Here is a 27,936-nt window from a genome sequence, read left to right on the forward strand (position 1 = left end):
AGTCTCTGTTGAGCGAAATGTTTGTTCAGCATGTCACTCATATGATCAACACCTCCTTCTGTAGTAATTATAATACATTTACATGTTGTAATATCTCCCACGCTGCATCCTCAGGGCTCAGAGTGTGAACCAAACCTTTTTGGATTTCATTAATTTAGAATGAATATTAAATATCCATCACTGGCCAAATCCAGAAATATCTCATGTATTCAGAGCAGCGCTGATGGCAAGGCAAGTTGAACTTCAGCAGAACCGTGTGTGTGTGTGTCCAGCTGTGCCGAGCAGCATCTGCGTGAGTCTCGGTGGGAGATGATCTGCTGTGTGTGTGTGTGTGTGTGTGTGTGTGTGTGTGTGTGTTGTGAAGGGCCGAGCAGCACACACACTCACACACACACAGATGGACAGGCCCTGGGCAGGCAGACGAGTCGATCAACGCAGAGGACAGATTCAGCCAAGTGCAAATGCATCGTGTTCTTACCGTAGAGGCGCTGTCAGCGCACACACACTCACACTCCTGTAAGCATGCAGATGTGCTTGGTAAATAGGATCCTATGCCTGCTAGGCCTGTCAGGAGGAAAGTCTTTCCTCGTCTGACCCGGTTATGCTCATATCACCAGAGAGAGCGAACGTCTGTGTGTTTGTTTGGGTTTGATGTTTTCTGCTTGTGTGTTTGTTTATTTCTCCCCTTTGCTAGAGACATGTTGTCTTCCCTCTCGTAGCTCTCTGGAGGAATATTCCTCTGTCTCTCAGGCAGGGACTGCTGTCTGCTGTCCGCTCATGTGCTCAGCTCCAGAGGTTAAAATGTCAATCAGAGAGCGAGAACGTGAGGACGAGGGGAGGGGGTGCCGAGGAGATCACGGGGTGGAATCGCAAAGGCGGAGAGACTTTTAGTTTATTTTTGCAGTAGTTTTGTTGTCAAAAAATGCTTTGGAAACACAAACGTATCGCTGTTTGTTATGCCAATAATGTGCACAAAACTCAGACTGACAGAGCTTGAGATATGACTCAAGCTCTGTTTAAATTTCACATTTTTTGGCATCATGTTTACGGTCCAGTGACTCTTCCAAACAATGGGTGGACCAAGTTCATGATAGCTGTCAAGAACATGAACAAGAAAAGCCATATTTCATCCAGAAATGATACATTTTATCTATCATATACAAAATTGGGGAAGCTCTATATATTTTTAAAAAAAAAAAGTCTCCGCCAAGCTCACCATGGCTAAATTTATTTGATCAAACATACAGAGAAACAGTAATATTCTGAAATGTTATTACAGTTTGAAATAACTCTTTATTATACACTGCTGTTCAAAAGTTTGTGGTCGGAACAATTTTTAACATAAGTCTCTTTTGCTCATCAAAGTTCTACTTATTTTATCAAAAATACAGAAAAAAGTAATATTATGAAATATTATTGCAATGTAGAATAGCAGATTTCTATTTTAATATACTTGCAAATATAATTTATTTCTGTAATGCAACGCTGAATTTTCATCCGCCATTACTCCAGTCTTCAGTGTCACACGATCCTTCAGAAATCATTTTGATATGCTGATTATTATCGATGTTGGAAACAGTTGTGCTGCCTAGTAAGTTTTGGAACCTGTGATACTTTTTTCAGGATTCTTTGATGAATAAAATTTAAGAAGATCTCTTCTAACAATATCAGTCTTTACTATAATTTTTTATCAATTTTAACACATCCTTGCTGAATACAAGTACTGATTTCTTTCAAAAAATGAATGAAAAAAAAAATTTCCAGACCCCAAACTTTGAACGCTACTCTTATATTGTTAAAAGATTTCTATTTTAAATAAATGCTGTTCTTTTTAATGTTTTATTCATCAAAGAATCCTGAAAAAAGTTTCACAGGTTCCAAAAAAAATATCACAGGTTCTAATAAATCAGCATATTAGAATGATTTCTGAAGGATCATGTGACACTGAAGACTGGAGTAATGATGCAGCTTTGCATCACAGGAATAAATTCTGTTTCAAAGTATATTTAAAAAGAAAACCACTATTTTAAATTGCAATAATATTTCACAATATTACTGTTTATTCTGTATTTTTAATCAAATAAACACAGCCTTGATTAGCTGAAAATGCGTCTTTAAAAAACATTAAAAATCTTACTGATCCCAAACTTTTGAACAGCAGTGTGTTTGTATATATCTATATCTATCTATCTATCTATATATCTATATATATATATATATATATATATATATATATATATATATATATATATATATATATATATATATATATATATTATGGTGATATTTTTGCACTGCCTTGATTTCATGCAGAATGTAATTTAACGAACCAAACAAAAATTAAATGTGTTCTCAACATGTCTTTGTGAGATGCATAATGCTGCCTTGTTTGGCAGTTCATGTTGGCCAACTTCATCATCGCAAGGCAATCAGAATGACGTGTGACAAGCATATCCTCAATCTTGGACTCGTAGGGGCCTATGGTTTCAGCTTGTCTCAAGCTGTTAAAAGTATTATGAATTCAGTTTGTTAGACATGTTTTTTTGATTATTACAATTTTACCATTAAAATGGAATCCAGAAAAATTAAAACGGAACACATAGGATTTGCTAAACTGTAAAACGAATTTAATAGGGCCCTAGACTTTGCATGTGCTATTAACTTCCATCACATTGCAAATTTAGTGACATGCTAAAACCAAAAACAATCCTTTCACTTCACTCTCTTCTTTCTGTCTCCTATGTCTATCTGTCCACAGGTAGAATGTAAGAAGGCCCAACCAAAGGAGGTGATGTTTCCTCCGGGCACGAGGGGGAGGGCGAGAAGTCTTCCGTACACCATGGACGCCTTCATGCTGGGCATGGGCATGTTGAGTGAGTCTCACACAACCGCACACGCACTCTGATGCACTGAGGGCTAGCTCAAAGGGGGGGCTTAAGAGGATGACTTGTGATTGGCTGCTAGACCAGAGACAAAACTACGTCTGTGAACGTGTCTGAATGGTTCGGCTTAGGTGCTGTGGGATCCTTCAGACCTGACGAGCAGATAAACGCCTGTATTAATGGCTCAAATGAAGAGGAAAATTAGACTAATGTTCAGTGCAGCCATCTGCCTGACCTCTGCCCTCGCTAATGACAACTGCACTAAACGAGAAGAGCCCATCAGACAAACCTGCTGCCAAATTCAGTACTGTTATTCATTCATAGCACACACAGATATAATAATAATTTATTGAATTACTGAATTTATATTAAATGTATAATTTTAATAGATTTTTTTTAATATATAGACTGAAATAAGAAGGTACATCCCTTAAACTTTTAACAAGGCGTGAACTTTCTAGAAGTTGTCATGGATTGCTGCTGTGGAGGAGGGTGAAGATAGGAGGAATGAGGGAGAGAGAAAGAGAGAGAGAACGAGAGCATGAAGCACTCATGTGAAAATATTAACTCTGGTCTTATCTAAATGAAACTGGAGTGAACAGGACGACCAGACAGAACTTAGTACAATTTGCATATGAAAAAAAAAGCCGCAGATCAAGGCTCATTATTTAAGGAACTGTAAGTTTCTTATACGCCAAATCTCATTAAAGCTGCTGCATTCACGCTTTTGTTTACCGCAGCTAATCGTGTCATTTATCTTTATAGTCGGGCGCCGCGTGTATGTTTGCTGAGATTAATACACATTTGAGCTGCTGCCTGCTTCGGCTGCCGCAGATGTATAATTGATTTTAAAGTGAATCTGAGCTGTTGAGCCATAAAATAGGTATATTAGCCTGAACATTAATAATGCAAATCAGTGCCTGAGATAGCAGCTGCCAGGGGGGGGACAGCCTTTTTACCCACAATGCACTGAGATACGGACAGGTTAGCTCAGCTTAGCTTATTTTGTCTTATTTTGTCTCTGTTTTCTTGTCCTTTTTCTCATCTAGTCTCATTTACACTGCCATTCAAATTTTTAATGTTTTTAAAGAAGTCTTTTCTGCTCATAAAGGCTGTTTATTTGAATAAAAATACAGAAAAAAACAGTAATATTGTGAAATGTTAGTGCAATTTAAAATCGTGTTTTTTTTTTTTTTTTTTATTTTAATATACTTTAAAGTAGAATTTACTCCTGTGATGCAAAGCTCTATTTTCAGCATCATTACTCCAGTCTTCAGTGTCAAATTATCCTTCAGAAATTATTCTAATATGCTGACTTATTATCAATGTCGGAAACAGTTGTACTGCTTAATATTTTCTTTCGAACCTGTGATACTTTTTCAGGATTCTTTGATGAATAAAACATTAAAAACTTTAAAAAAGAACAGCATTTATTTACACCGCCGTTCAAAGTTTGGGGTCAGTACATTTTTTCTTTCTTTCTTTCTTTGAAAGAATTGAATACTTTTATTCAGCAAGGAAGTGTTAAATGGATAGAAAGTGATAGCAAAAACTTATCTTGTTTGAAATAAATGTGGTCCTTTTTTAACTTTTTTATTCATCCAAGAATCCTAAAAAAAGAATGACAGGTTCCGAAAAGATTTCTGAAAGATTGTGACATGGCAGATGTAAATTCAGATTTGCATCACAGAAAAAAATTATATTTTAAAGAATATTAAAATAGAAAACCGTTATTTTAAGTTGCAATAATATTTCATATTACTTTTTTTCTGAATGCTAAATAGAACTTCTTTATAACAACATTAAAAATTTAACTGAATCCAAATTTTTGAATGGCAGTGTACTACTCTACCCTTTTCTCATTTCTTCTCTTATATTCTCTTATAATTTCTCATCAAAATAAGCTGTTTTTCTCACTTGGTCTTGCCTGATCAATTTTTTTTCTTGGCTTGCCTCTTTATTTCTGGTCTTGTCTTGTCTCTTCTCATCTTGTCTCATCTCTTCTGTTTAATTCTTTTGGTCTTTTTCGATCCTTCTTCCTCTGTTCTCTTCTCATCTTGTTTCATTTCTTCTCTTCTTGTCTCAACTTTCTATTCTCTTTTTATTCTTCTTTTCTCTTTGCTTTTGTTTCTTCTCATTTTTCTCATTTCATCTCTTCTGTTTTGTCTCATCTCTTAAATAAGTTTTCATTTTGTCTCTTTAGTGCTTGTCTCATCTCATCTCATTCTGTTTTTTTTCTTCGTCTCTTGTCTGATTTCTTCTGTTTTATTTTGTTTTCATCTCATGCCTTATCTCATTTTTTTCTCATTTAATCTCATCTTGCCACTTTTTTTCTGGTTTATCTTCTTTTCTCATTTCGTCTCATATCTTGTCATCTTTTCTCTTATAGTCTCTTCTAATCTTGTCTGTTCTCGTTTGTCTCATTTTGTCTCCTCTCAACTTTTTTCTTCTGATGTTTCTCATCTCAGTTTTTTTTTTTTTTAAAGAATACAACTCTTTTTTTTTTTAGACATCACGCACAAGCACGTGTGAGCACATCCTCCCTGGAAGAGCCCTTTTTTAGCAGTGTATTCTGTGAGAGCTGTCAAAAGTGTTTTCCTTGCTGTCAACTGATATTGAGTGACTTGTGACAGGTTTTGGAAATCATAAGTGCACATATGCCAGCTCTGCACAAAGGTGTGTTCGCAGTGATTTTTTCGAAATCTGTGTCGTGATTTATTACTGAGCAGTGGTGACTGCTGTTTCATGTTCTTGTTTTGGGAAAAACATCAAATTAATACAGCATGTAAATTTCAAAGAGAAAACGTGAGAAAACAAGGCCAAGAATAACACACATCAGAATCACTGTCTCTCTCTCAGCAGAGCAGCATCAGAGAGAAACAGATGGCAGTGAAATTCCCCGAAGTTGCCACTTCATTTAAAGTGCTCATGTGCTTGAAAACATACTGTTGTGATATTCATCCTCCTTTTCAAGTGCTGCTGCTCTTGTGACAGTGTTACATACACACAGCCTCATCCAGACATGTCCAATTATTAGTTCCTGATTGATGTAGGTTAAGGGTTAAGCATGATTTTATATATAAAGCAGAAAATTACTGATGTTGTTTATATGTGCTTTTGCAGGTTATCCAAACATTGTGGCAACATACGGTCGCGGATATACAGGATTTTCTCCTAGCTACAGTTACCAGTTTCCAGGTGAGTCAGACTATCTATCTATCTATCTATCTATCTATCTATCTATCTATCATCTATCTATCTATCCATCTATTATGAAACTGCAAACTGTCATGTAATTCAGCATCATTTTGGCAGCTTGTTACATGCACACATATGAAGCGAGTGTATGACAATGTGACTGAAAGGCTTGTGTATGTGTTTGTTAGAGGCGTGAAGGTGAGCACATTTCTCTGCAGCTGGTGGCAGATATTAGTGTTGATATGAGTGTCCTGTGGATGGCCACCTGCCTGCTGATATCATGAGCAGAGCTAATGGGTTTTTCTTCTGTGGGTGTGATGGATGTTTTGATGGACGCTGGTCTTTCCCCAACATGTTTGCTCATATTGTAGTGTACATTTGTAGTTTGTGTAGTTTTTGTTCTTTTGCAAGCATATCTATCTCTATTTTATTTAAAGAAAAAAAATTATTTGCTATTTTGTCAGTTTTTTGTTAAAGGGGTCATGAACATTTTAAAATGATTTTTTTTACTGTTCTCTGAGGGTCTTTGTATAATGTTCTCAAGATTTAAAAAAAAAAAAAAAAAAAAACTGAATTCCGATGTTATAGGCTATTTTCTGTCCTGTTTTTAACCACTCTCATCAGAACGTTCTGTTTAAATAAGTGTGGTGGATTGTAGACTCTGAAGTAAACGCCCACTGCTGTGATTGGCTAACAGTTGTGTATATTTGACAGCCTACATTCCTCATAGATGAATGCTGCTGTGATTTAGGCCAAAAACGCATAAATACTCATTACGTATCAAACAATCTGTAAAAACAAAGCAATAGTGAGCATGTAATAAAAACAGTTACTCACACTTCTGTGTTGCAACACTACTGTCGCATCTAGAGATCAACTGATATAACGATTTTTAAGCATTTTATTATAATCGGTTATTGGTTTTGTAATATCGGATTCACCGATAAATGCCACCATCTGGATGTTTTGATCTACAAAGTTACAAATCTCAAAGTCTAGTCCAAAGGGAGATATTTCATTTTTAAAAAAATCCCTTTTCAAGAACTACAGCTAATGGCTGTAACCCAGTGGGATAGCAAACCAATCACAACACATTTCGTTTTTCGGAAGGTGGGCCTTCATTAACCTGGAATTAATCGAGCCATTTGTGCCAGGATTGGAGAAATGTATTGTAATAATGTAAATTCATGTTAAAAAATAATGTGTTTTTCGAACCACCAAGCATGAAAGCATGTTCACCCTCAAACACAAAATCAAGACTTTGTAAAAGAGCATAATAGGACCCCTTTAAATAATATACAGCAATGAATGAGCACATGTTGGAGATCTTTATTTGGTTTCTGCGTAGACCGTGTGGCTGTCTCGATTGGCTTCAGTATAAGCTGTTTTTAGACCAACCAAAAAGTTTGGAGTTCTGAAACTCATAGGATGTTTTTATAGTGCAATGACCCCTTATATATCAAATAATCAAGGGAATTTTGGTTTCTCAGTTCATAACCCTTTTAATGATAGAATTACACATCAAAGTATTACAGAGAGGTGTATATGGAGGGTTTGTGATGCACTTTGTTTTCTTTTTCTTACAGAGTTTAGTAGTTCTTCAAACATTTCTATTCAGAATAGTCATAAATTATATTTGACAGGTTGACTCATAAAAAGATATACACATACACAAGAACACACTATCTCACAGTTCCATTCACATAAACACACACACTCTCTCTGCGCTCTGATCTGTGGTGAGCCTCAAACTCTTGCGCGGTTACTCATCTTTATGTGACGGCACCTGACACCGATATACCATAAAATCAAACTACAACAACATCTGTCTCTCTCTTGCTGTTTCTTTAGTACTGAAACTAGAAATGAACCCTGAAACAGGACAGCAGTGGCACTGGCACACACACACACACACACACACACACACACAGATCTTAAAGCCAGTAATTCTTTCTCACACAGTCGATCTGAATCTGTGTGAGATCATGAATGAGTCACTGACAAACCCAGTGATCTCTCCTTCTCGGCTGTCATTATGGAAATCAGCCATCTGTAAGGAGACTTTGTGCTGTTGTGCCCCTATTTTTTTTTTTTTTTTTTTTTTGATGCTCTGTCTTTGAATCATCTCAACTGTGCGTTGAATTTTGAATCTACAGTTTGCGTTACTTGTTTTCCCACACTTAAGAGATGTAATGCGCATCTTTCGGCTATTTTTGTTGTTGTTTTTGCAGAAGTTTTAAAACTGCTTCCTGCTTTTTATAAGGCACATAAAAAGAACAAGAAAGTATGGATTTTCTTTCATTTTTCATGTAGTGTAGTATTTTACCACCAAGCCTGCATTTATTTGATCCAGAGTACAGCAGAAACAGTACAATTTTAAAATATTTTTTCTGTTTAAAATTGTTTTTAAATTGTAAATTAAAATAGTAAGTTAAAATGTAATTTGTTCTTGTGATCAAAGCTATTTTTTCAGCATCATTACTCCAGTCTGCAGTATCACATGATTCTTCAGAAATCATTCTAATATGCTGATTTGCTGTTTAAGAAACATTTTATTATTATTATTATTATCATTAATATCCAAAGATCAGCATTTATCTAAAATGGAAAGATTTTGTAACAATATACACTATACTATTTAAAAGCTTGGAGTCAGTATACATTTTTTATTTTATTATTATTATTTAATGTATTTTTTTGGAAAGAAATGATAGAAATTAATACACTTTTTTTTTTTTTTTTTATCAAGGATGCTTTAAATGGCTTAAAAGTGATGATAAAGACATTTATACTGTTACAAAAGATTTCTATTTCAGATAAATGCTGTTTTTCTGAACTTTCTATTCATCAAAGAAATCTGGAAAAAAAATCTACTCAGCTGTTTTCAACATAAATGTTTTTTGACCAGCAAATCAGAATACTAGAATGATTTCTAAAGGATCGTGTGACTGGAGTAATGATGCTAAAAATTCAGCTTTGAAATGACAGGAATAAATTACATTTTAAAATATATTCAAATAGAAAACTGTTATTTTAAATAGTGTATATATATATTCCAGAATTGTTCTGCTATTGCTTTTGACTGGTAGTGTGTATATATATATTTACAACTTATTATTTTTATTTTTACTTATTTTTTTGCAGGGTTCTTTTACTCACTTGCAGATCTTCTCAAGTAACCCGCAAATCTTTACACCAAGCTGTGCTGCTCTAGCAGTCAATGTCTTTCCTAGCTTATTTTTGAAATGCCTAAAGATGTTTCGTAAGTGTTTGGAGAAGGCCATTAAAATGCATAACAAATTAGAAGTGTTTACTTGAGTAATAATGAGGTGGCCTTGCTAATTAATACTAAGTGCTTCTAGCTAACAAGACAGGCTGCTCGTTAAAAGGGCGGAGTCCGTTCTGCTGACACCCTGAACTCCTCGAGGCCTGAGTGGATCAACACTGACACATGTTACCCAGAATCCCAGATTTTTTGGCATATTTCACAAGTTCTCACGTCTTGTTTTTCTGCATGGAAAGTAGTCTTAGCTATACTTTGCACATTTTAAATCTTCACCTAAGGTCGGCAGAAACCATCATCCTGGAAACACTTCCATTAGAAACAGGCCAAGCGCTTCGGCTCTTTTGTGCCTGGGCAGGGAATGATTTATTTTCAACAACAAAGTTCAGCCTGCTTGATCGCGTTCCGGCACAAGGGCCCGATCTGTCGAAAGACGCGGGGAGATGGTTTTGTTTTATGATTAGATGAGCGGTAGGAAATGCGTGTCACCTCCGTGACATCTGCTTCAGAGCGATGCAACTATACTTCTCTCCATTACACACATGATTCACGGCCCATATGCTTCCAAAACACAAAGATCGGCGAGATGAGATCGTACTCTTGTTGGAGTTGCGCAGTCACGGCTGCCCATAAAATCATATCTCATTATGGTGTGGGGTGAAACTCATGGCTGACTGGTGACGTTTGAAGGTTTTGTGATGTCCAGGGATCCTTGTGGAGATTTCTACTCCCTCCTTCATAGTTAAGTTTAATGGTGTATGAAAGGGCTAAAAAAAGATTGAGCCCTTTAATCTGCCTGGCAAAATGACTTTTTGTCCCCTAATCAAACATCAGAAGACTCTCACAATGAAGATCCAGCACAGTAAATGGTTTCATTTTGGGCAAAACCTCTCGCGTATGAAAACTGATCTTAGTTTACACCTGTGCACAAAAACCCATTCAGAATGGCTCTTCTGTGCGTTTTTACTGTTGTGTGGGAAGCAAAGAAATGTTTATATGTATGCGTGTTGTGTCCTTCATATAGACACCACCTGTGCCAGGGGCTCCTGAGATTCCACCTTTGATATCGCATGAAGAGCTTTCACAAAACTACAAACAGCGCATCATTTTTTTTCATATGGACAGCAACAACAGGTCACTCGCTGCACAGATGAAAAGAGAGCCAAGGCTGCTGCCTTTTCCAGCTCTTATTATGGCAGCTTTCATTGTTTTTATTTTCCTTTCAAAGTGGGCAATGAAGGAAAGATGAAGGCGCAGATTTTGTCATTTCACAGCTCCGTGTTGCTTGATAGGACACAAACCGTGTGTGTGTGTGGGCTCGCATCAGATGTATTTATAGCCTAATTTCAGGACGTGTGGCTCTTTTCAGCAGCTGTTTCCTAAAGCAGGGTAGCTCGACTGAAACAACATCTTCCTCTCTGTGTATCATCCATTAAAATGAGGCCACAGCTTAACTGTAAGAAATAGATTTGTTCATTTCTCTGTAAAAACAGTCTGTTTTCTAGGGTGTTCTGTGTTGACCTGTCATCTGCAGCAGTCTGCATTCTTCTCTTCTTCCTCCTCCTGTCCTCCCTGTCGTAGACCCCTTCTGCGCTCCCTCAGGGTTCATTTGTGCGGGTTTTACGGTGCCCAGGGGGCTCTGGGAGAAGCATGGAGAGCAATGTGTCCTTGTGCCCTCTCAGCAGGGTTTTTCTCTCCCATCAGCCCATTTGCTGGAGCAGATTCAAATAACGCCATAAAACTGAATGCTAAATGTTGGCGTTATCTCGTCTGTAATGAAAAGCCCATGAAATTGATTTAATGCTGCAGCGCCTCTCTCAAGCCGCCTCTCACGGCGGAAACACAAAACAATGAGCCTCCGAGATCTAATAATTAACCCACCTAATCCGGCAAAGTTAATCTCTCGCAAGAACTTTGTTCCAGCGTTAACTTTGACGAAGGGAGAGAGGCCGCTGGGGGACGGAAGATGCTGTGCCGAGAAAGAGACGAGGGGGAAAAAAGCAGCACAAATGACTTGTGACACTTCGGTGAAGGACACTTGTGCTCGGCAACAGCGAGCAGAGCGAAAGAAAGGCAGGGACGCGTGACCTCCATTAGCATTAGCATTAGCATACTGATTTGTGTTTTGTGAAGAGATTAATGAGCTGAGGAAAGAAACAGGAAATGACATGCGTAATTTAAACCAGAGAGACCACAGAGGGTTGTAGTATTATCTATAACTATCCTTAATCTGGGCCTGTTTTATTTTTACTAGTTTTACTTTTTATGGCCTTTTTTTGTGCTTCACAACCACAACAAATTAGTAAAAAAAAATTTTTTTTTTAATTGAGTATCCATATGACAGTTTTCCTTGTTGCGCTGAAACCCTATTGTAGTTGTTAGAATGGTCACGGATCAGCGGTCTCTACGTGAAACTGATCATGCAGACCAAACCGCAAGTCGTAGAGACTTGAAACTAAGAGGGGTGGTAGTACTCACACTGCCAACAACGTGACCCGATCGGACCCAAATCAATGCAGAAAGATTCTCTGGAGAGTGAATATCAATTATCAACTCACCGTTGCAAAGTGGCGCCAAAAAGTTCGAAAACTTTTACCCACTTTTAGTAAAATGCCTATAACTTCTGAATGGAATGAGAGATCTCAGCCAAACTCAGAACACTTATGTTAGAGCTCAATCTGGTGCTATATGAGGGAAAAATGGCTATAACTGCGCAACCATTCATCCCATTAACATGAAAGTCGGTGTACACGGTCTTGGTCTGAAATGTCACAAATGTCAACAAGGACATTTGCGAATCTCCAAAAAACATGGCGAAGTTTGAGTACCTGATAGACAAGGTTAACTGAGGCCGAGAGGAATAAAACCTGGTGGGTCTGTTTGACTCACGGCCCCAAAGATCAGATAGAAATTTGAAAGAAATCGGCCAAATATTCTTATCATACAATAGAACTTCTCCTTCCGGAGATCACCGCTATCAGTCAAATCATTTGTTAAAGGATTGAGAAGATGTAAAAAACCTACTTTGCAAACTAGTCCTAGATTTTTCCACTCAGTCTGGAAAAACCCACTGCAGTACAATTCTCTGGACACTCCAAGCCAATAATAATTATTATTATTATTTTTTTTTTTTTTTTGGAAATTTACCCTTTGGGAAGCTATAACAGGATCGTTTAGAAAGGGTGGCTGTCAGTATTTACCCAAAATCCTATAAAGCCTAAAGAAAAACTTAAAACTTCACGGAACCTGCTGAACACATGCGACAGGTGTTCCTAAACAAGCATGCAGAATTTTAAGGGGATTGGACCACAGCTGGTGCTCACAGCCATAATCGTTAAAAAACATAATGTTTCTATGGTAAATTACCTGAATTTACCAAAAATGCTTTTTAAATCATTGATTTAGGTGGTTACAAGCTTGCTAAATAATGTCTTTTTTCATTTGTGCTTGAATGCCTTGAAGCACTTGAACCATGATAATCACTGCTTGCAGCTATTTTATTTTTATTATTTATTTATTTCATTTTTTTAATGCACTGGCCATATGGTAATTTTTCTTTTAATTTGATTAATTTTTATATAATTTTCTTTTTTCATTTATTATTTTTTCTTTTTTATTCAGTTGCCATATGACCTATTTACTTTTATTCTCTTGTTTTTATGGAATTTATGTAATTTTTATTTTGCATTTTTTATTGAGCAGCCATATGGCAAGTATTTTTTATTTTTTTCATTTTCGTTTTTATTTCATTTTCCTTTTATTATTTTTATTTTTATTTAGTGGCCATATGGCAAATTATCTATTCATTTTTTTTATTTATTTTTTTTTTTTTTTAAAAAAGGGCTGCTTGAGACCTAAAACTCAACGTTTGTAGGTTTTAAGCAGCCTTTTTTTGAAAAATAAAAATCTTTACCTACAAAGCCACTTTACCTTCTGAGTTGTGAGTTAAGAGTCTGGTGTGATGACATGCTGTAGATGGGCGTTAGACCTCCTTGTAAGTCTTTACTGCTCTGATGAGCAGCTGTCAGACGCAGATACACGCCTTCATTAAAGTGCCGAGACTGTAATTACATTTGTTATGAAATAATAGAGCCGTAGATACTCTGCCCTGGTGGGGTTTTTTGTTGGCTTCTATAATGATGATGATTACGTTTGATTACATTGTTTGAACACTGAATTTGTGCCTGTTGTTAAATATGTAGATTCTTCAGCGGTCTCGGTTTACCACAAACAAATTGCATGCTGTGAAACAATGTCATTCAACAGAGTTTGCGTAGTTGTTCAGTATCTGTGGTGGCTGATTAATTTGTTTCATAAACCACCAAGAAGCACATTTAGATGAGTCGTATGCGGACACTGACACACAGTCATTATTACCTGCCATTATGGACCTTAAAGAGAACCACATGTCCTCTGATGCTTCTCATTGAGATAATAGGCACTCAGTTGCAAGCAATTAATCCCACAATCCTCTGCTGTGTCCGCTCACGCTCCATGTCCACCATACAAATGATCACACAGATGGATTGAGCTCTGATGCATCTCAGTCAACTCTACTAACACATGAGGGAAGACAGGCGCCGTGTTAAATCCTCTAGTGGCGCTCAGGCAAACAAGTACATTTGTCGTCTCAGTGGAGTAATCGTTTTTATAAATACCCATAATTCTGTGCTGTTTGCCTCGCATTAGAGTGTTATTGTGAAAGCTTCTGAAACCGTCTAAAGTGAGTGCAAATGAAGTTTAATATGTTGCATTTTCTGAGCCTCTGTGAAAAAGAAAAAGCTGATGGTCCCTCCATGGGCAACGTGTTCCTGTGCTGTCTGTAATTAAAATGTTGCCAGGAAAGAGAGAGAGAGGCTGTAGATCAGTCCTGCTTAGCACAGCTTTAAACGAGTAATTATATTTGAGTTCTTTTGATTTATATGTAATTATTTGAACGATGATGTAGCATCTCTCCTGTGTGTGTTGTTAGTGTGAATAGAGATGTTCTTTGAAGCTCTGCTGCGTTTATGTGGCTGTAAATTTGATTGAGATGAAGAGCACTAGTAAATCATTTTCTTCTCATGGCAGGTTTCCCAGCGACGGCGTACGGACCCGTGGCGGCAGCAGCGGTGGCGGCAGCGCGAGGCTCAGGTAGGGCGACCCGGGGAAGAAGCGGCTACATGGCGTACCCACAGAACGCAGGGCCAGGTAAACCCTCTTTACCGCCTGTGTTCTGAGTGGCCACCGCTCCCCCTCACCGAAAACACACACTAGTGTCCTGTTTCACATTATTCACTCATTATGTGCGCTGATCAGTCATTTCATAGCTTCCATCGCATCCTTGTTGAACAAGATAAATCTCTCTGTTATGACTAGCTACAGGCTGTTCTCTGCTTAGCAGCCTTCCCAGGGTTAATGCCAATCAGTAGAGGGCACTGCCGAGATCACTTCCGATCTTGGACCTGAACTTTAACGTGGCTTGGGAGGTGTTTGTTTTTAGTGCCCTCTGATGTGAATGACTCTGTAGTGCTATATAGAAGAGTGTATCATCTCAGTTGATCATCTAGAATCCTTACCACAAGTGATGCAGTGTTAAAGTGATAGTTCACCCAAAAATGAAAATTACCAGTTACCCTATAAGCCATTCTAGGTCTGCATGACTTTCTTTTTTCAGATGAATACAATTGGAGTTGTATTAAAAATGCAGTGTTCTCTTCCAAGATTTATATATGGGTGTTGAGGGTGTTGAAAGTCCAATAAAGTGCATCCATCCATCATAAAAATGTTCCACACAGCCTTCTGAAGTAATTTTGTGTAAGAAAAATATCCATATTTAAAACTTCATGAAGTGTGATCTATAGCTTTCGCTGTGGACGCACATTTATGAGAGAGCGGCATTCCAGCAACATAGGACGTAGGCAGACACGGTGATGAATGCGGAAGCACAGTGGAGAGAGCAAAACAAAACACCGGTCACAAATCAGAAGTACAAAACAAGAATTTGTAAAAAAAAAAAAAAAAAAAAAAAAAAGGAAGGCAGATTTTGTGTCATCTGCTGGAACGCCACTCTCTTGTGAACATGCATACGACAGTTAGCAGAAGCTAGAGAATGCAGTCTATAAAGTTTTAAATATGGATATTTTTCTTACACTGACGGAATCGATTAACTTCAGAACACCTTTATTAACTCCCCGGCACCAGGTGGAGTACTTTTTATGATGGATGGATGGATGGATGCACGGATGCACTTTATTGAACTTCAAAATCTCAACGCCCATTCAGCTTGGAAGAGCCAGGACATTTTTAATATAACTCCTGATTGTTCTTGTTATTTTTGGGTAAATCTCTTTAAGAGCAGTCAAACATATGGTCAACATATAGATGATTTGAAAACCAGGGATCTACAATGTTCAGAATTTAATTGAGAATGGCTTCTTGAATTGGGTTGCAGTTCTGATCTGAATACAAGTAAATGGAAATAAAATTAATTAAAAGAAATTCTAATAACTAGATAACTTCAAATGGTAGCTTAGCAAAGTCTTGTTTGAAAGTTTTGAAAAACGATTTAAAGGCTCCATTTCAACTCTCTGTGGCTTAAATTTAATTCAAATTCACACTCGTTAACTGAAAGAGAGTCGATTTTGAATTTGGCCCAGCCCTGTTTTAAAGATAAGTGTGTTGCTGTGACTTTCACATGAAAAGCATTATGGGAAGTGTCCTTTGTGTAAACAGTAAAGCAAATGAAAGCGGTAACATGACTTTCTGCCATGCATCATTTTGTTTTCTAAATGTTGAGATATGGCTTCAGCATTGCTTCCTACAACATGAAGTATGAAGACACACATAGTATGTAATGATACATCATGCAAATTGTCAGATAATCATTTGACACACTTCTAAAGGTCCAATATGGTCAAAGTTTAAATTGTTGAATTTGAACATCACATTGACCTGCTGACAACACTGTGCATAGAGTTCAGAGCTCTGGAGAATGTTGAAGTGAGTCAGCATTACCCAACAGTAATGGTGCTCTAACTATAACATGAGAACTTTATACTGCAGCTTACAGACTAAGCATCTCAAAGACCTGATAACACACTGTAGTTGTTCCCTTTCAGTTGGAGTTTATTGGCCTAGTCTGACTGCACTTAAGAGGAAATTGTCTTGGTGAATTGCTTTCACGAACGCACTCAAACCCTCATCTAAATTCTGCAGTGCCCTTTTTACTGCTGTTTCCTGTTAAAGTGAGAGTTTCAGTGATTCAGGTAGAGGTCTGTCTCCTTGGACCTGACAGAGCAATGGGAGAGATTGTTGGCTCCGCTGGGGCTTCCTCACAGCCTTCCGGAGGCCGATCTCCCTGGTGCACGGCACTGGCGTCATGTGTCTCCAACTGATGTGCCTCGTCCTTTGCTGCTTTGCTGAGACATCTCCCTCTGGATCTCTCTGTCCCTTTCAGAGCAAGCAGTGGTCTCTCAAAGGAGGATCATGGGATGCTTGTTTTTTCCAGAGGTTGCCATATACGAATCGATCCATTCCTGATCATTAAGGGAGAAAGGACTCGTGTGTGTGTGTGTGTGTCTCTCTTTTAGTTCACCTCATCATGTGCAGCTTTTCTTTTCTCACCTTTTCATCCCCCCCATCTTCTATTTCCATCTCTCCTCTTGTCTTTATCTCCTCATTCCCAAGTGAGTTGGTAGTTGTCGTAAGACACTAACAGATCAGTGAAAAGTGATGAGTCTGCTCAGCAGATGGAGTGCAGTGGAGGCAGTTTCCTGTGCCCTGGTGAATTGTGGGAGTGTGCAGTGTTGAGCTATGTTCTCTTGAATAAGCAGTCCTGTGTCAGTGCTTTTTCAATGGCCAGTGGTTGCTGCATTTAACCTCAGTGTCCTACGAAATCTGCTGGTCTTCGTTTTTTTTTTCACAGAACTGTTGGTACTGTGAAACAAAACGCAGCATGGGTTCAAGTCCGTTCGTGTTAATTAACAGACAGAAGCATGGTAGTATTACAGGGGTTGTATTTGAGGGAGCAGATGAGATGTTGTGTTACGTTCTGCTCTGCTACAGTGGGCCGCTTGCCCGCTTGCCCGGGCATGAAGATGCTCCTGTTTGGCAAAATACCTCACATTATCTGAGATCATTATCCATTTCATCCCAACAAGCTCTGTGAGCCTTGAAAAGCATCTCTGTGGAGTGCTGTATTGGCTCATGGATATGAGGTGAGATTAAACTACAGGCTCTCTGGTTCCCCACTGCATTAGCTCTTGCTGGACTGCATGTGATGTAAATCCCCTTGAAAATGTAATAAAAAGAAAAAATGCACCTGAAGTTACAGCAGCAAAGCCCCCTGTTGAAAGTCCCAGAATGGAAAAAAAGAAGCCACTGTGTTTTCACATTTAGAGCTTGAGTCTGTTTGCATGGTTTGTATGAAGGAATCATAACCGAGTTAACTTTTCATTTTTGCATCATTTTTTAGTTTGCATCTTCCTCCCCTATATCAGAGAATAAGTGGAATTGTTTCTCAGGGGATATATCTGGTACGATACTGTCGCTGACGGCTATCAGGTTATAACTGTATCTCCAATAGGATCGATCCTGGAAGTTAAGTAGTTCATTAAGTCATTGCTGCTGTACTGTTGGGAAATGTCAACGCCTGTTGATGCTTTATTTTTCGTTAATTTAGCCACTGTATTGAATAAATACCTGGGGGTTGTGTTCGTTTTCTTCTAAAAGAAACCAAACGTAATCAGACCTAGCAGTTTTTCAAGACTTTCTGTAGGAGAAAGTACTTTCCTTCCATGCAATACGAAATAGTTCTAGTTTTGTTTTCTTCCATGGTATCGGACTGTTTTTATCTGTTAAATTTAATATTTTGTTTTAAATTGTTTAATATTTATTTATTTATTTATTTAAATGCAGTGGTGGACGAAGTACACAAGTTGAGTACTTGAGTAAAAGTACAGATACGTATAATAAAATATTACTCTAGTAAAAGTAAAAGTGCTCCTCTTTCAATTTTACTCGAGTAAAAGTACAAAAGTACCCGATTTTTTTTTTTTTTTTTTTTTTTTTTTTATCTACTTAAGTAAAAAAAAGTACTGATAGATTTATTTTGCAATTTTATATAGGCTACATAATTGAACTTTATATTAGCACATATTTTTTTTATAATCCTACTGCTCAAAATACCTGGGATTTTCCCAAAAAATACATTTTTGTTGTTGATATGGACTATGTTGACAAGAGTGATGTAGTAATATTCAATGTGAAGCTTACACTGCAATGTACCTGAGAGAAAACAGATTTGACCATCATATTTTCACCAGTAAGAAAAAAAGTGTTTTAAAGCTTGTTTTGCATAATGTCACAGTTATATATGACATGAGAATAAGGCCTGAAGTTAGCAAGAACGTTTTAAGGAAAATATAATTATATTTACATAATGATTTTTTCCTTTCAAATATTGTCTGTGTAAAAACACCCCTGGCCAAATGGCCCCAGAGGCCATCACTTTCCACTTTGATAATTACTGTAGTTACCATGATCTGAACATCACATCCTTTCTTTTTCCCTCGGATGTAATCTATCTAGGTGGTTAAATAAAAATATGTGGACTTTATATCTAAAAATTATCTCAAATTAGCACCAGCAAGCAGCTAGACAGTTAGCATCAGCTAATAATATTTACTTATTTTCAGTATGGTTGAATAAACATTCATATTGGTCTACTCTAGCTGATCCAATCAATATAAAAATTTATACTGTTGCTAAACAATATAAAAACAGACGTCACGTAGGGCTATATGTGTAGCATTTTAATAAAACTGCTAACGTTACATCAACGAGGAATATGAACGTGCATGAGTTATTTTATTTAAGCTGTTATTTCAATTTTTCGTTTTTGATGTGTCTGACTTCAAGCATATCAGTGCGCTTAAACCGATCACCTTTTACAGCAGATGTAATTCACAAACAACAGACAGCTTTGACCTAAATATGATTTTCAGTTATAATAATTAATCCGAAAATTCGACATTAGTAACTTACTTTTCGCAGCATCAGTCACACGCACACAAGATCTCCTGGTTCTTACTTGTGAATTCAGTTGACTGGAGACTTGCTCTAAACGGATCATTTGAATCAGTGAGTTGTCGACTCGAGAACAGCTGCAATCGAACAGCAAAGTGTTTGAAATGTAGGACTTTAGAACACTTTAAAAGAACACAAAACACAGCCTGATGAAGATGAGCTTTAGATAACAACTCTCAGTTCGATCCGCAAGAAAACTTTAAAATCTTTATCACATAAAAAAAAAAAAAAACGAGGTGCATGATGGGTGTCTTCCTGCTGCGTGCATCTACAAATCATAATGCTCAGTGTCAAAAGCTTTGTAACTGAGCCGTCACTAATTTAGATCTACCGTCCTGGATTTGTGAGGTTACTTTGTCATTCAACCAGAGAAAAGCGCTGAGAGAGACCTGAGAGTATGCCAGAAAATGCCCGAATAAATCATGTGTTAAAATTCATTAGCAAAGCCTTTCTGAGCACCAAAATGACAAGACATTAAATATGTATTATTTATTAAATGTCGGCACTTATGGAAAAGGGGGTCTAGTGATGTTAATTAGCCAGCCGTTCGGTCAAAAAGGACTGTTTTAAATGGAAAGTGAAAGCTAAATCTAGGCTCGGGTGTTTTTTTTCCCCCTTTCTAAATTGACTTTAGGTGGAAATGAAGAGGCTAATTACAGCTGCTCTGAAATTCAAAGCTAATTTGGGGGCCAATATGACGGACTAACTGACAACCACCATGAAGTGGCGTGTTCGAATGGCCAACAGGGATTTGTGTGTGTGTGTGTGTATATGGATAATCACACACTTGTTCGCTGATGCACTCTTAACCAGCTCAGTCGCGTAAGTGGCAGAGGAGAGACACTGGCCTGTGTTTTATTGTGAATGTGATCGAAAGCTCTTAGACTGTTTGACGTGTGTGTGTGTGTGTGTGTGTGTGTGTGTGTGTATGTGTGTTAGTGAGAGAGAGAGGCAGTTTGAGGTCACTTCTGTGATCTGGTAAAGAGGAAGCGAGGGGAGCCGTTATCCACTCAGAGAGAGCCGGCCCACTGCTGACTGCATGCAGAGAGAAAAAAGGGAAAAAAGAAAACAAGCAGAACCATGATGACTGTAGTTGTAACTTTGTACGAGTCCTTTCTGTTGTTCAGGAGAGAGATGGTGAGAGTGAAAGAGAGGGGAGAGGGGTAATTATCGTCAGAAATGAGGCTCGGCGAACGATTCGCACTGCTGGGCCCGCTGATCCGGTCGCCACGGCAACGCCGACCCACTCATTTGTTTTGCAGATGAGTAATTACATCCAATTAGACTACCGAGAGAGTGAAAAAAGAGAAACAAATGGAAGAAGGGGTCTTTTGTTTCGCGCTGATAGCCGGAATATTAATAATTGGGCTGAAGATATGATCGACAGTGATACTGTAACTAGGAGCTGAGCTGAAGTCTTCAGCAGTTCACACCTGAGAGCCTAACCTGCACACACACTCACACACTCGATCGCTCGCTTTCCTGTTTACAGTTGCCATGGAATTTAAGTAGTTGCTGTCAGATGTTGAAACCGTTATGGGATTGCAATGCAAGGACCCCGTGTGGCCTCAGACGCTTTGCTGTAATACAGTGGTCAGGACTGGTGACCAGAAGATTGCTTGATTGATCGAGCCATTCAGTGAGCACTTAACCCCAGGTTACTTCAATAAAGTCATGGTGGCATTCTATTCATTTACCTTGTCTTTAAATTCAGTATGTACATTTAGCATTTTAAATGCATAATTTTTACATGTTTGTAAGAATATTTCTTTTTAAATAATTAAGAAATATTATTCTTTAAATTATTATTAATTTAATTTCGGTCGCAATGACAACCGCGCCACCGCGGTCGACGGCTGCCACCGGCGGTACTGCACGTGACGTCACACAATCTATAACAAGCGTAAAATACAGTGTTTCTACAGCAATTACTCTGCCGTGGCCGTGTTTAGTGTCCCCGCCGGCAACAGCAGCAAGCGCAAGTGCCTTTGCAGCTGCTGGAAGAGATCCACGTTCATACACACACAATAGGCTAAAGCTTGCAAAACTCCGGGAAGAGTAATTACTATGAATGTGTCGGAGGGAAATAAGGGCATACTTGAATGAATTATTAATAAACTAGTGTTTTCTGAGCCAGTGTCGCAAAGATGACGATCCTGACTCACCATCTGCTCATTGGACACGCCTTTAGAGGGAAATGCATCTCTACGGATTTTATAATGAAAGAGTTTTTGTTTTCGATTTTAATTTTTTTAGTTTTAAAGTAGTATAGTAATAATTTAAAGCTTTCTATAGATATATTTATCTATATCAAGTAAGGCAAGTATTCGCTGAGTTTTGTTTCATTTTTGTGCAGCGCTCCTGTTCAACACAGAGACATCAGAAAGCGCAGCTTGTTTGTTTTCTTTATTTTCACAAAAGCACAACGTTTTGTTAATATTGTGAGTGCACGCAAATAATATTCCACTCCTTACAGTTCCGGATGATATATTACGCTTACCTTTATGAGCAAAGATTATGAGCGTATTTATTTATTTTTGTTGCAAGTGATTGCACTGGTGCCTGTCCTGCAAAGCGCATTTAGCTTCCCCTCTCCAACAAACGATTGTACGCGCAAAGTAGCATGCATTTATCTAAGTTAAACGTGTAAAATAACATTGTGATATGCTTGAAGATTTTATTTTAGGCCAGTCGTGATGATTTGAGAAGGCAAACATGATCAAACATAGGCTGTGATCAACTCACTGCCTGCCTCTGGCCGCTTGGTCATTACGTTACAATCTTAATTTCGTGAGGGCAAAAATCTTAATTTAACAAGCAAAATGTTCCACACACATTTCTAAATTAACTTTATAAAGAAACGAAAAGAAATATAACCACGTTCCTATTAAAAACAAAACTGAGCTATTTTAATGGATGCAACAGTGTAATGCGAAAGAGAGAGAAAAGACTCGGGCTCTAGTCGGACTCGGGGCGGTAATTTTGATGAGCCGTCGGACAAAGGTTGGGTGAGGTTGTTTGAATTTATACGACAAATGTTTGTTTAATATTTACCATTCTTATTTTGGCTACTTTCTTATTTAAATGTATAATTTCTTTGATATTTACTTTAGTGTTTTGTAGGCTGAAATAAACCGCACGTTTGTTATGTTTCAAAATTATATATCTTCACCGCGCCACCGACAGTAGTTGGTCCATTACCACCGCAGTGGAAAAAATCTGCCGTCACAGCCCTACCTTACACAATCAACCACTTCCTGAATTGACATTTAACTCTGTGATTTTACGCAGTTTTCAGTTATATGCGGTTTATATCCGTCGGGGAAGCGTTGTCTCATAAATAGCCGAAAATTCCATGTTTGACGGGCAAGTACTGTCTCATAAATAACAGAAAATTTGGTGTTCGCCGGGGAAGCGTTGTTCCCACTGATCTATAATAGAGAACTGGATAGCTCATGACGTCATAGAAGTGAAGCCACTGCGCCGCCATATTGTTATTCCCTAGTACTCGCAAACATTCTATTGAATGAATAGGAAATTATACGATTTTAATGAGAAAACATCACCTAACAAGTCAGCGTTTTCATATCTGACGTCTCACTGTGCATTCTCACAACGCAAACGTCCTAAGCATGTAAACGTTCATTTGTTTAATGTCCGGAATTCCCTCTGCTTATTAAAAAAGTTACGTTCATATACATTACAGGAGCGAACATCAGATGAACATGGTAAACATCGGACGCTCACCGTGTTTACAAATGACAAAATGCTCATTCTGAACCCTGAATAAACATTTATGCTTCGTATGCATATAATTTGCCTTACAGTTAATCACTGTTTATGCTGTTTTGTTAGTGTTTTTATTCGTACAGGCTAAATTTAACATTTAATTAATTCAGCATATACACCATTCATGTTGAGATAAATGTTAATAATAAATGTTAATAATACAAAAATGTCAAATATAACATTCTGAATATAGAAATATCAAATGATTTAAATAAAATAATAAAAGATAAAATGAAAATGAAACTTTAAAAATGAAACTGTCAGCCGATGCCGGTAAGTCACTGAGTCATTCATTCAAAAATGAAGCAAGCGATGGACTCTCTTTACGAATGTGTAATTGAATCAATGACTCAGATTCGTTTAAAAACGCACGTTCATTCATAAACAAAACACAGCTGTGTTTGAATAGAGATGCGGCTCAGCTGTGACTTTGTTTCTGACTATTTTCATTGACAAAATTGGGCAAAATCAGGTTAGTCAGGTATAGTCAGATAATGTAAGGCACTTAATATAATAGAATTTGCACGACCTTTAAGAGTTTGAAATTGATGTTGCTCAATTAGCGACATTAAAATATACACATCATAAGAAATAATGTTGACTAATTACATATGGTACGGATTTAAATACATCGAGCTTTCCAAGATTTGAATTTCAATTCAGCATAAAGAAATATAGTAACAGAGGCTTGTGTATTGTTTATTGTATATTCAAATCAATTTCAGATACCAATACCAGATACACGTTCATGTTTAATATGTCCTACATAATTCCTTACATAAAGAAATATATTTTGTGTTGGATCAGTTAACTGTGTAGGCAAGTGCACAACAGACACACCCACCTGAACGATTTCAAAACATCGCTTATCCTGCCCGAAAAGACGATAAACATTGCAGATAACATTTTAAGTAAAATTAATTTACATACACACATTATAAAAACTAGTCCTGTGTGACTGATACGCTTAAAATCGGGTGATTTTAGGTCAGCGGTTTGCCTGTGAGTCAATGGTGCTCTCTGCCGGTAGGGAATAGTAAGATGGCAGATCGAACACTTCCGGTGGCTTCACTGCTTTACTTCAGTTTAGAACGAAATGAGCAATCCAGTCATTATATATAGATCAGTGGTTGTTCCAAATAACAAAAGATTCTGTGTTTGGCAGTGAAGTGTTGTCTCATAAAAAGCGGACAATTCCATGTTTGCCGAGGAAACGTTGTCTCCTAAATAACGTAAAATTCTGTGTTAGCCAGGGAAGCGTTACCTCATAAAAAGCGGAATATTCCATGTTTGACAGGGAAGTACTGTCTTATAAATAACAGAAAATTCTGTTTTTGCCATGCAAGCATCTTGTAAAAAGCGGAAAGTTCCATGTTTGGTTCGAAAGCATTGTCTTATAAATAATGGAAAATTCAGTGTTTGCCATGGAAGCGTCTTGTAAAAAGCGCAATATGTAACATTTGTAATTACACATCATTTTTAGTTTTCTGCTGTAAGAACATTTGCGGTGTTGTGGAATAAAGTGGAAAACGATGCCATACATGGCAAACATTACTGACTAGTTTGTAATTTTCTTGAAAAATTCTTGAAATTTTTGCAAAACCCATTATGGGATGTCAATTCTGCAAGGGTCCTGTTTAAAAGTTGATTATCTAAAAGTTATTTAAAAGTTGTTTATCTAAAAGTTGATTAAACGAAACTGACTCTGGTCATGTGGTGGTAAAGATTCAAAATTTATTCCACTTTTCAAATTGTTAATTTACCTAAAGACCATAAATACAAGGTCATTTTTTGTGTGCATGTGTTTTTTTTTCTGCTGACACATTTTTTTTTTTTTTTTGTGGCACATGCAGTGGTATTACTGTTCTCATTAGCTCATATGGCCAGACTGCTGTTACAGAGATTTCCAGCTTTAGCATGCTGCCAGCTGAATTATCAAGCTCTAGTGATGTGCTGGAATATTGTGTTATTGATGAAGCGCTACAGCAGATGTCCACACAACTAAAACAGCATTCGATTGGTGTTCATTAGCAGACCATTAATTTGCACACATATTGTGGCACGGCGACTAAACACATTTCTGCGGCAGACACCCACATCGCCGCAACCCCCCCCGAGGAGATGCTCGCTGCCTCTGGAACAAGCTGCGTGTGAACATGTGTTGTTTTAGAAAGATCAGAGGAAAGCTATTATTTCTCTAACTTTGATGTCAGAGCAACGTTGTCCGATCCCTCTCTGTTTCTCACCTTTGCTCAAGTGAAAGTAAATCATTTGTATGCTCTGAAAAGAAAATGAGCGGAGGAAGATAATCAGGCAGCGGCTCACTCCCAGATGGCTGCTTCTGCTGTCTTGCCATCCAGCTGAAGAGCTCTTTTCAGCCTCATTTTATTCATATCCTTTTACACTGATGGCACTATCATTAGAGGCAATCTACCTGAACAATAAAGGTAATTTTCCCTGCCTTTATTAGATAAGACCTTCCCGACTGAGCGCCTTGTGCAGCTGAGGGCTAATTGTCCATGTCAGCATAAACAAAGCAGCTGTGTACATCCGTTGTGTGTGTGAATGTCGGCTTTGTGTACTGCCTCTCCCAGTATCCTGTAATCGGCAGAATTAGGCAGATGGAACAGGAAGCCGCCATTGTGGTGTCCTGGCAATCGGCGACTCGCGGAATGCGTGCGGCACCGTTTCTGCAAAGACGTCGCGGGAGGGGGCATCGTTGCGAGTTCGCCAACCCACGCCCTGCTCAGCCATTTAACAAATGGAGGAGTCTGTGTAGAGGTCGACTCTTGTTTGTTGTTAAAGATCTAATTAGAGAGCGCAGAAGAGGCAGCGGAAGCTTGTCTAATTAGCGGGGAGCAGAAAACCCACTTTAAAATTCAAGGACGACTGGCGATTAAAATGCACGTCGAAAAAATGGATTACGAAAAGAAAAGGGTGTCTCTGGCCTTTGTTTTGCTGTTGTGGTCTTTTTTTGTAGTTGAGATCGAGCGTGAAAGTCGGTTTAGTCCTGAGCAACGGTGCAGGGTGGGGAGAGAAAGATCCAAAAGACTGAACAGGAATGTCCAATTTGCGCTAAAGAGCTAGGAAGCCTAGCGGTGACCTGGAACAACCCCAATGTGTCCCACACAGAACTCTGTAGGAGAAACAACTTCAGAATTGGATTTTTGGGTGTTCACTCACCAGCTTTCTTCAAAGGACAAAAATGTAAACTGTCATTGTTTTCTCACTGTATCGTTTCAAACCTGTATGACAAAAGATCATGTGAAGAATGTTTTTATCCATAGAATGGATAAAATGGATACCTCTTTCATGAGTAAATGATGATATGGTTACGCTTTAAATTCAGCAGTTTTAGAGAAATTAGGGTCATATTCATACATCTGCATGTCCACTGAATCATACATGTGAAGCTTGAGTTTAGACAGAGATGTAATTGGAATCATTACAGCAGTACATTTCTGTGATTCCTCAAGTCGCGTATATTATAGTAAGCAGGCGGTGTTGGAGTGGTGCCATTCCTCAAGCACTTGAGCGTAATTTGACAGGCAGGCGTTTTGCCCACAAACCGCGGACGGTGAGGGAAAGTTGCGAAGCTGATGACAGAGAAACTACTTAGAGCTTCAGATTACTCTTGGCAGCTGTTGAGGGCATAATCAGCGCTGTGATGTTCGGCACGGCTCCAGGACGCTCCTGCAGGTCCCAGACCCCAATGAAAAGCAAACGTGCGGCAGGGGAGACGCAAGATGAAAAGCCTGTATGGTGGATCCCGGCTTTCTTTGATTGGATCGTCTTACTGTTTCTGAAAGGCGGATGAAGACTTAATGCCCTCTGTATATCAAACCCGCACGTAGGATTGAAAAGACCAGCTATAAATGTCAGCGTTGCTGGAGCCGTCAAACGACGTCCTCTGAGGCGTTCATAATCTGCCATTCCAATGAAAAGTGTACTTGTGTCTGTTAATGATGTCTAACATCCTTTTTTGATGTTTATGGCCAATAAACATCAATAGCGCTGTCGAACCGCATTTTATTCATCACTGTATTCGCCATATCTAACCTGTTCACTCTTAGACCTTTGCTAGCATCTGTGATAGTCAGTTTGGTTTAGTGGTCATCATGTTGTGTAATTACTAACAAATTAAGTGTGAGTGTTCAGCCTCATGCTGTTTCCTGTCACACATGCCTCACTGCCTCAGTCACTTCATCTTTGTGTATCATATAAACACTACTCTTATCAATGACAGCATCCCACCAACTCTGCATATTTCCCAGGGTTCCCCGATTACGGCTTTTATTCTGGCCCCGGTGACCAACGGGGCGCTCCCTGCTCCTTTGCCGACTATGCCACCCTGGGGCCCCATACGGGTCAGATGCTGCAAAGCGAGCACGTCACCTCTACCTGCAACTCACCCTCCCAGCACCACCCAAGCCCGGACCACTTTAAGAGCTCAGGTGTGTATGGCATATTTTGTCTTAGACATGTTTTGTGTTCATTCTCCATTTTTATGTCTCATTCCAAATGTAGACGAGTAGCTCAGCATTTGGGTACATTGCATGCTGAGAGTTGTTCTCCTTCCTTTCTTTGTCAAGGGGAAAAACCCTTCTTTGTGTATCCACTCATATACTACATGTTCAACTCTCTACAAAGAAATCAGTTCTATCTATATATAGATTGCCATAAAATATGATTAAAACACTTTGTATTAATATATGC

The 27,936-nt window shown here is 38.2% G+C and overlaps 1 protein-coding gene across 4 annotated transcripts in view; it reads left to right on the forward strand.

Annotated features, from left to right (window-relative positions):
- Positions 1–27,936, forward strand: part of msi2a (musashi RNA-binding protein 2a) — a 171,470-nt gene that overhangs the window by 129,247 nt on the left and 14,287 nt on the right. The window contains exons 9-12 of one of the 4 annotated variants that reach the window (XM_051121250.1): positions 2,759–2,873; positions 6,006–6,080; positions 14,434–14,553; positions 27,495–27,674. In XM_051121250.1, coding sequence (XP_050977207.1) covers positions 2,759–2,873; positions 6,006–6,080; positions 14,434–14,553; positions 27,495–27,674 — 490 coding nt within the window. Of the gene's footprint in view, positions 1–2,758; positions 2,874–6,005; positions 6,081–6,268; positions 6,561–14,433; positions 14,554–27,494; positions 27,675–27,936 lie in introns of those variants that run through there. The other 3 variants (XM_051121251.1, XM_051121253.1, XM_051121254.1) reach the window with 3 other exon arrangements.

This window comes from Labeo rohita, chromosome 10 (assembly GCF_022985175.1).
Source record: "Labeo rohita strain BAU-BD-2019 chromosome 10, IGBB_LRoh.1.0, whole genome shotgun sequence".
Taxonomy (NCBI): Eukaryota; Metazoa; Chordata; class Actinopteri; order Cypriniformes; family Cyprinidae; genus Labeo; species Labeo rohita.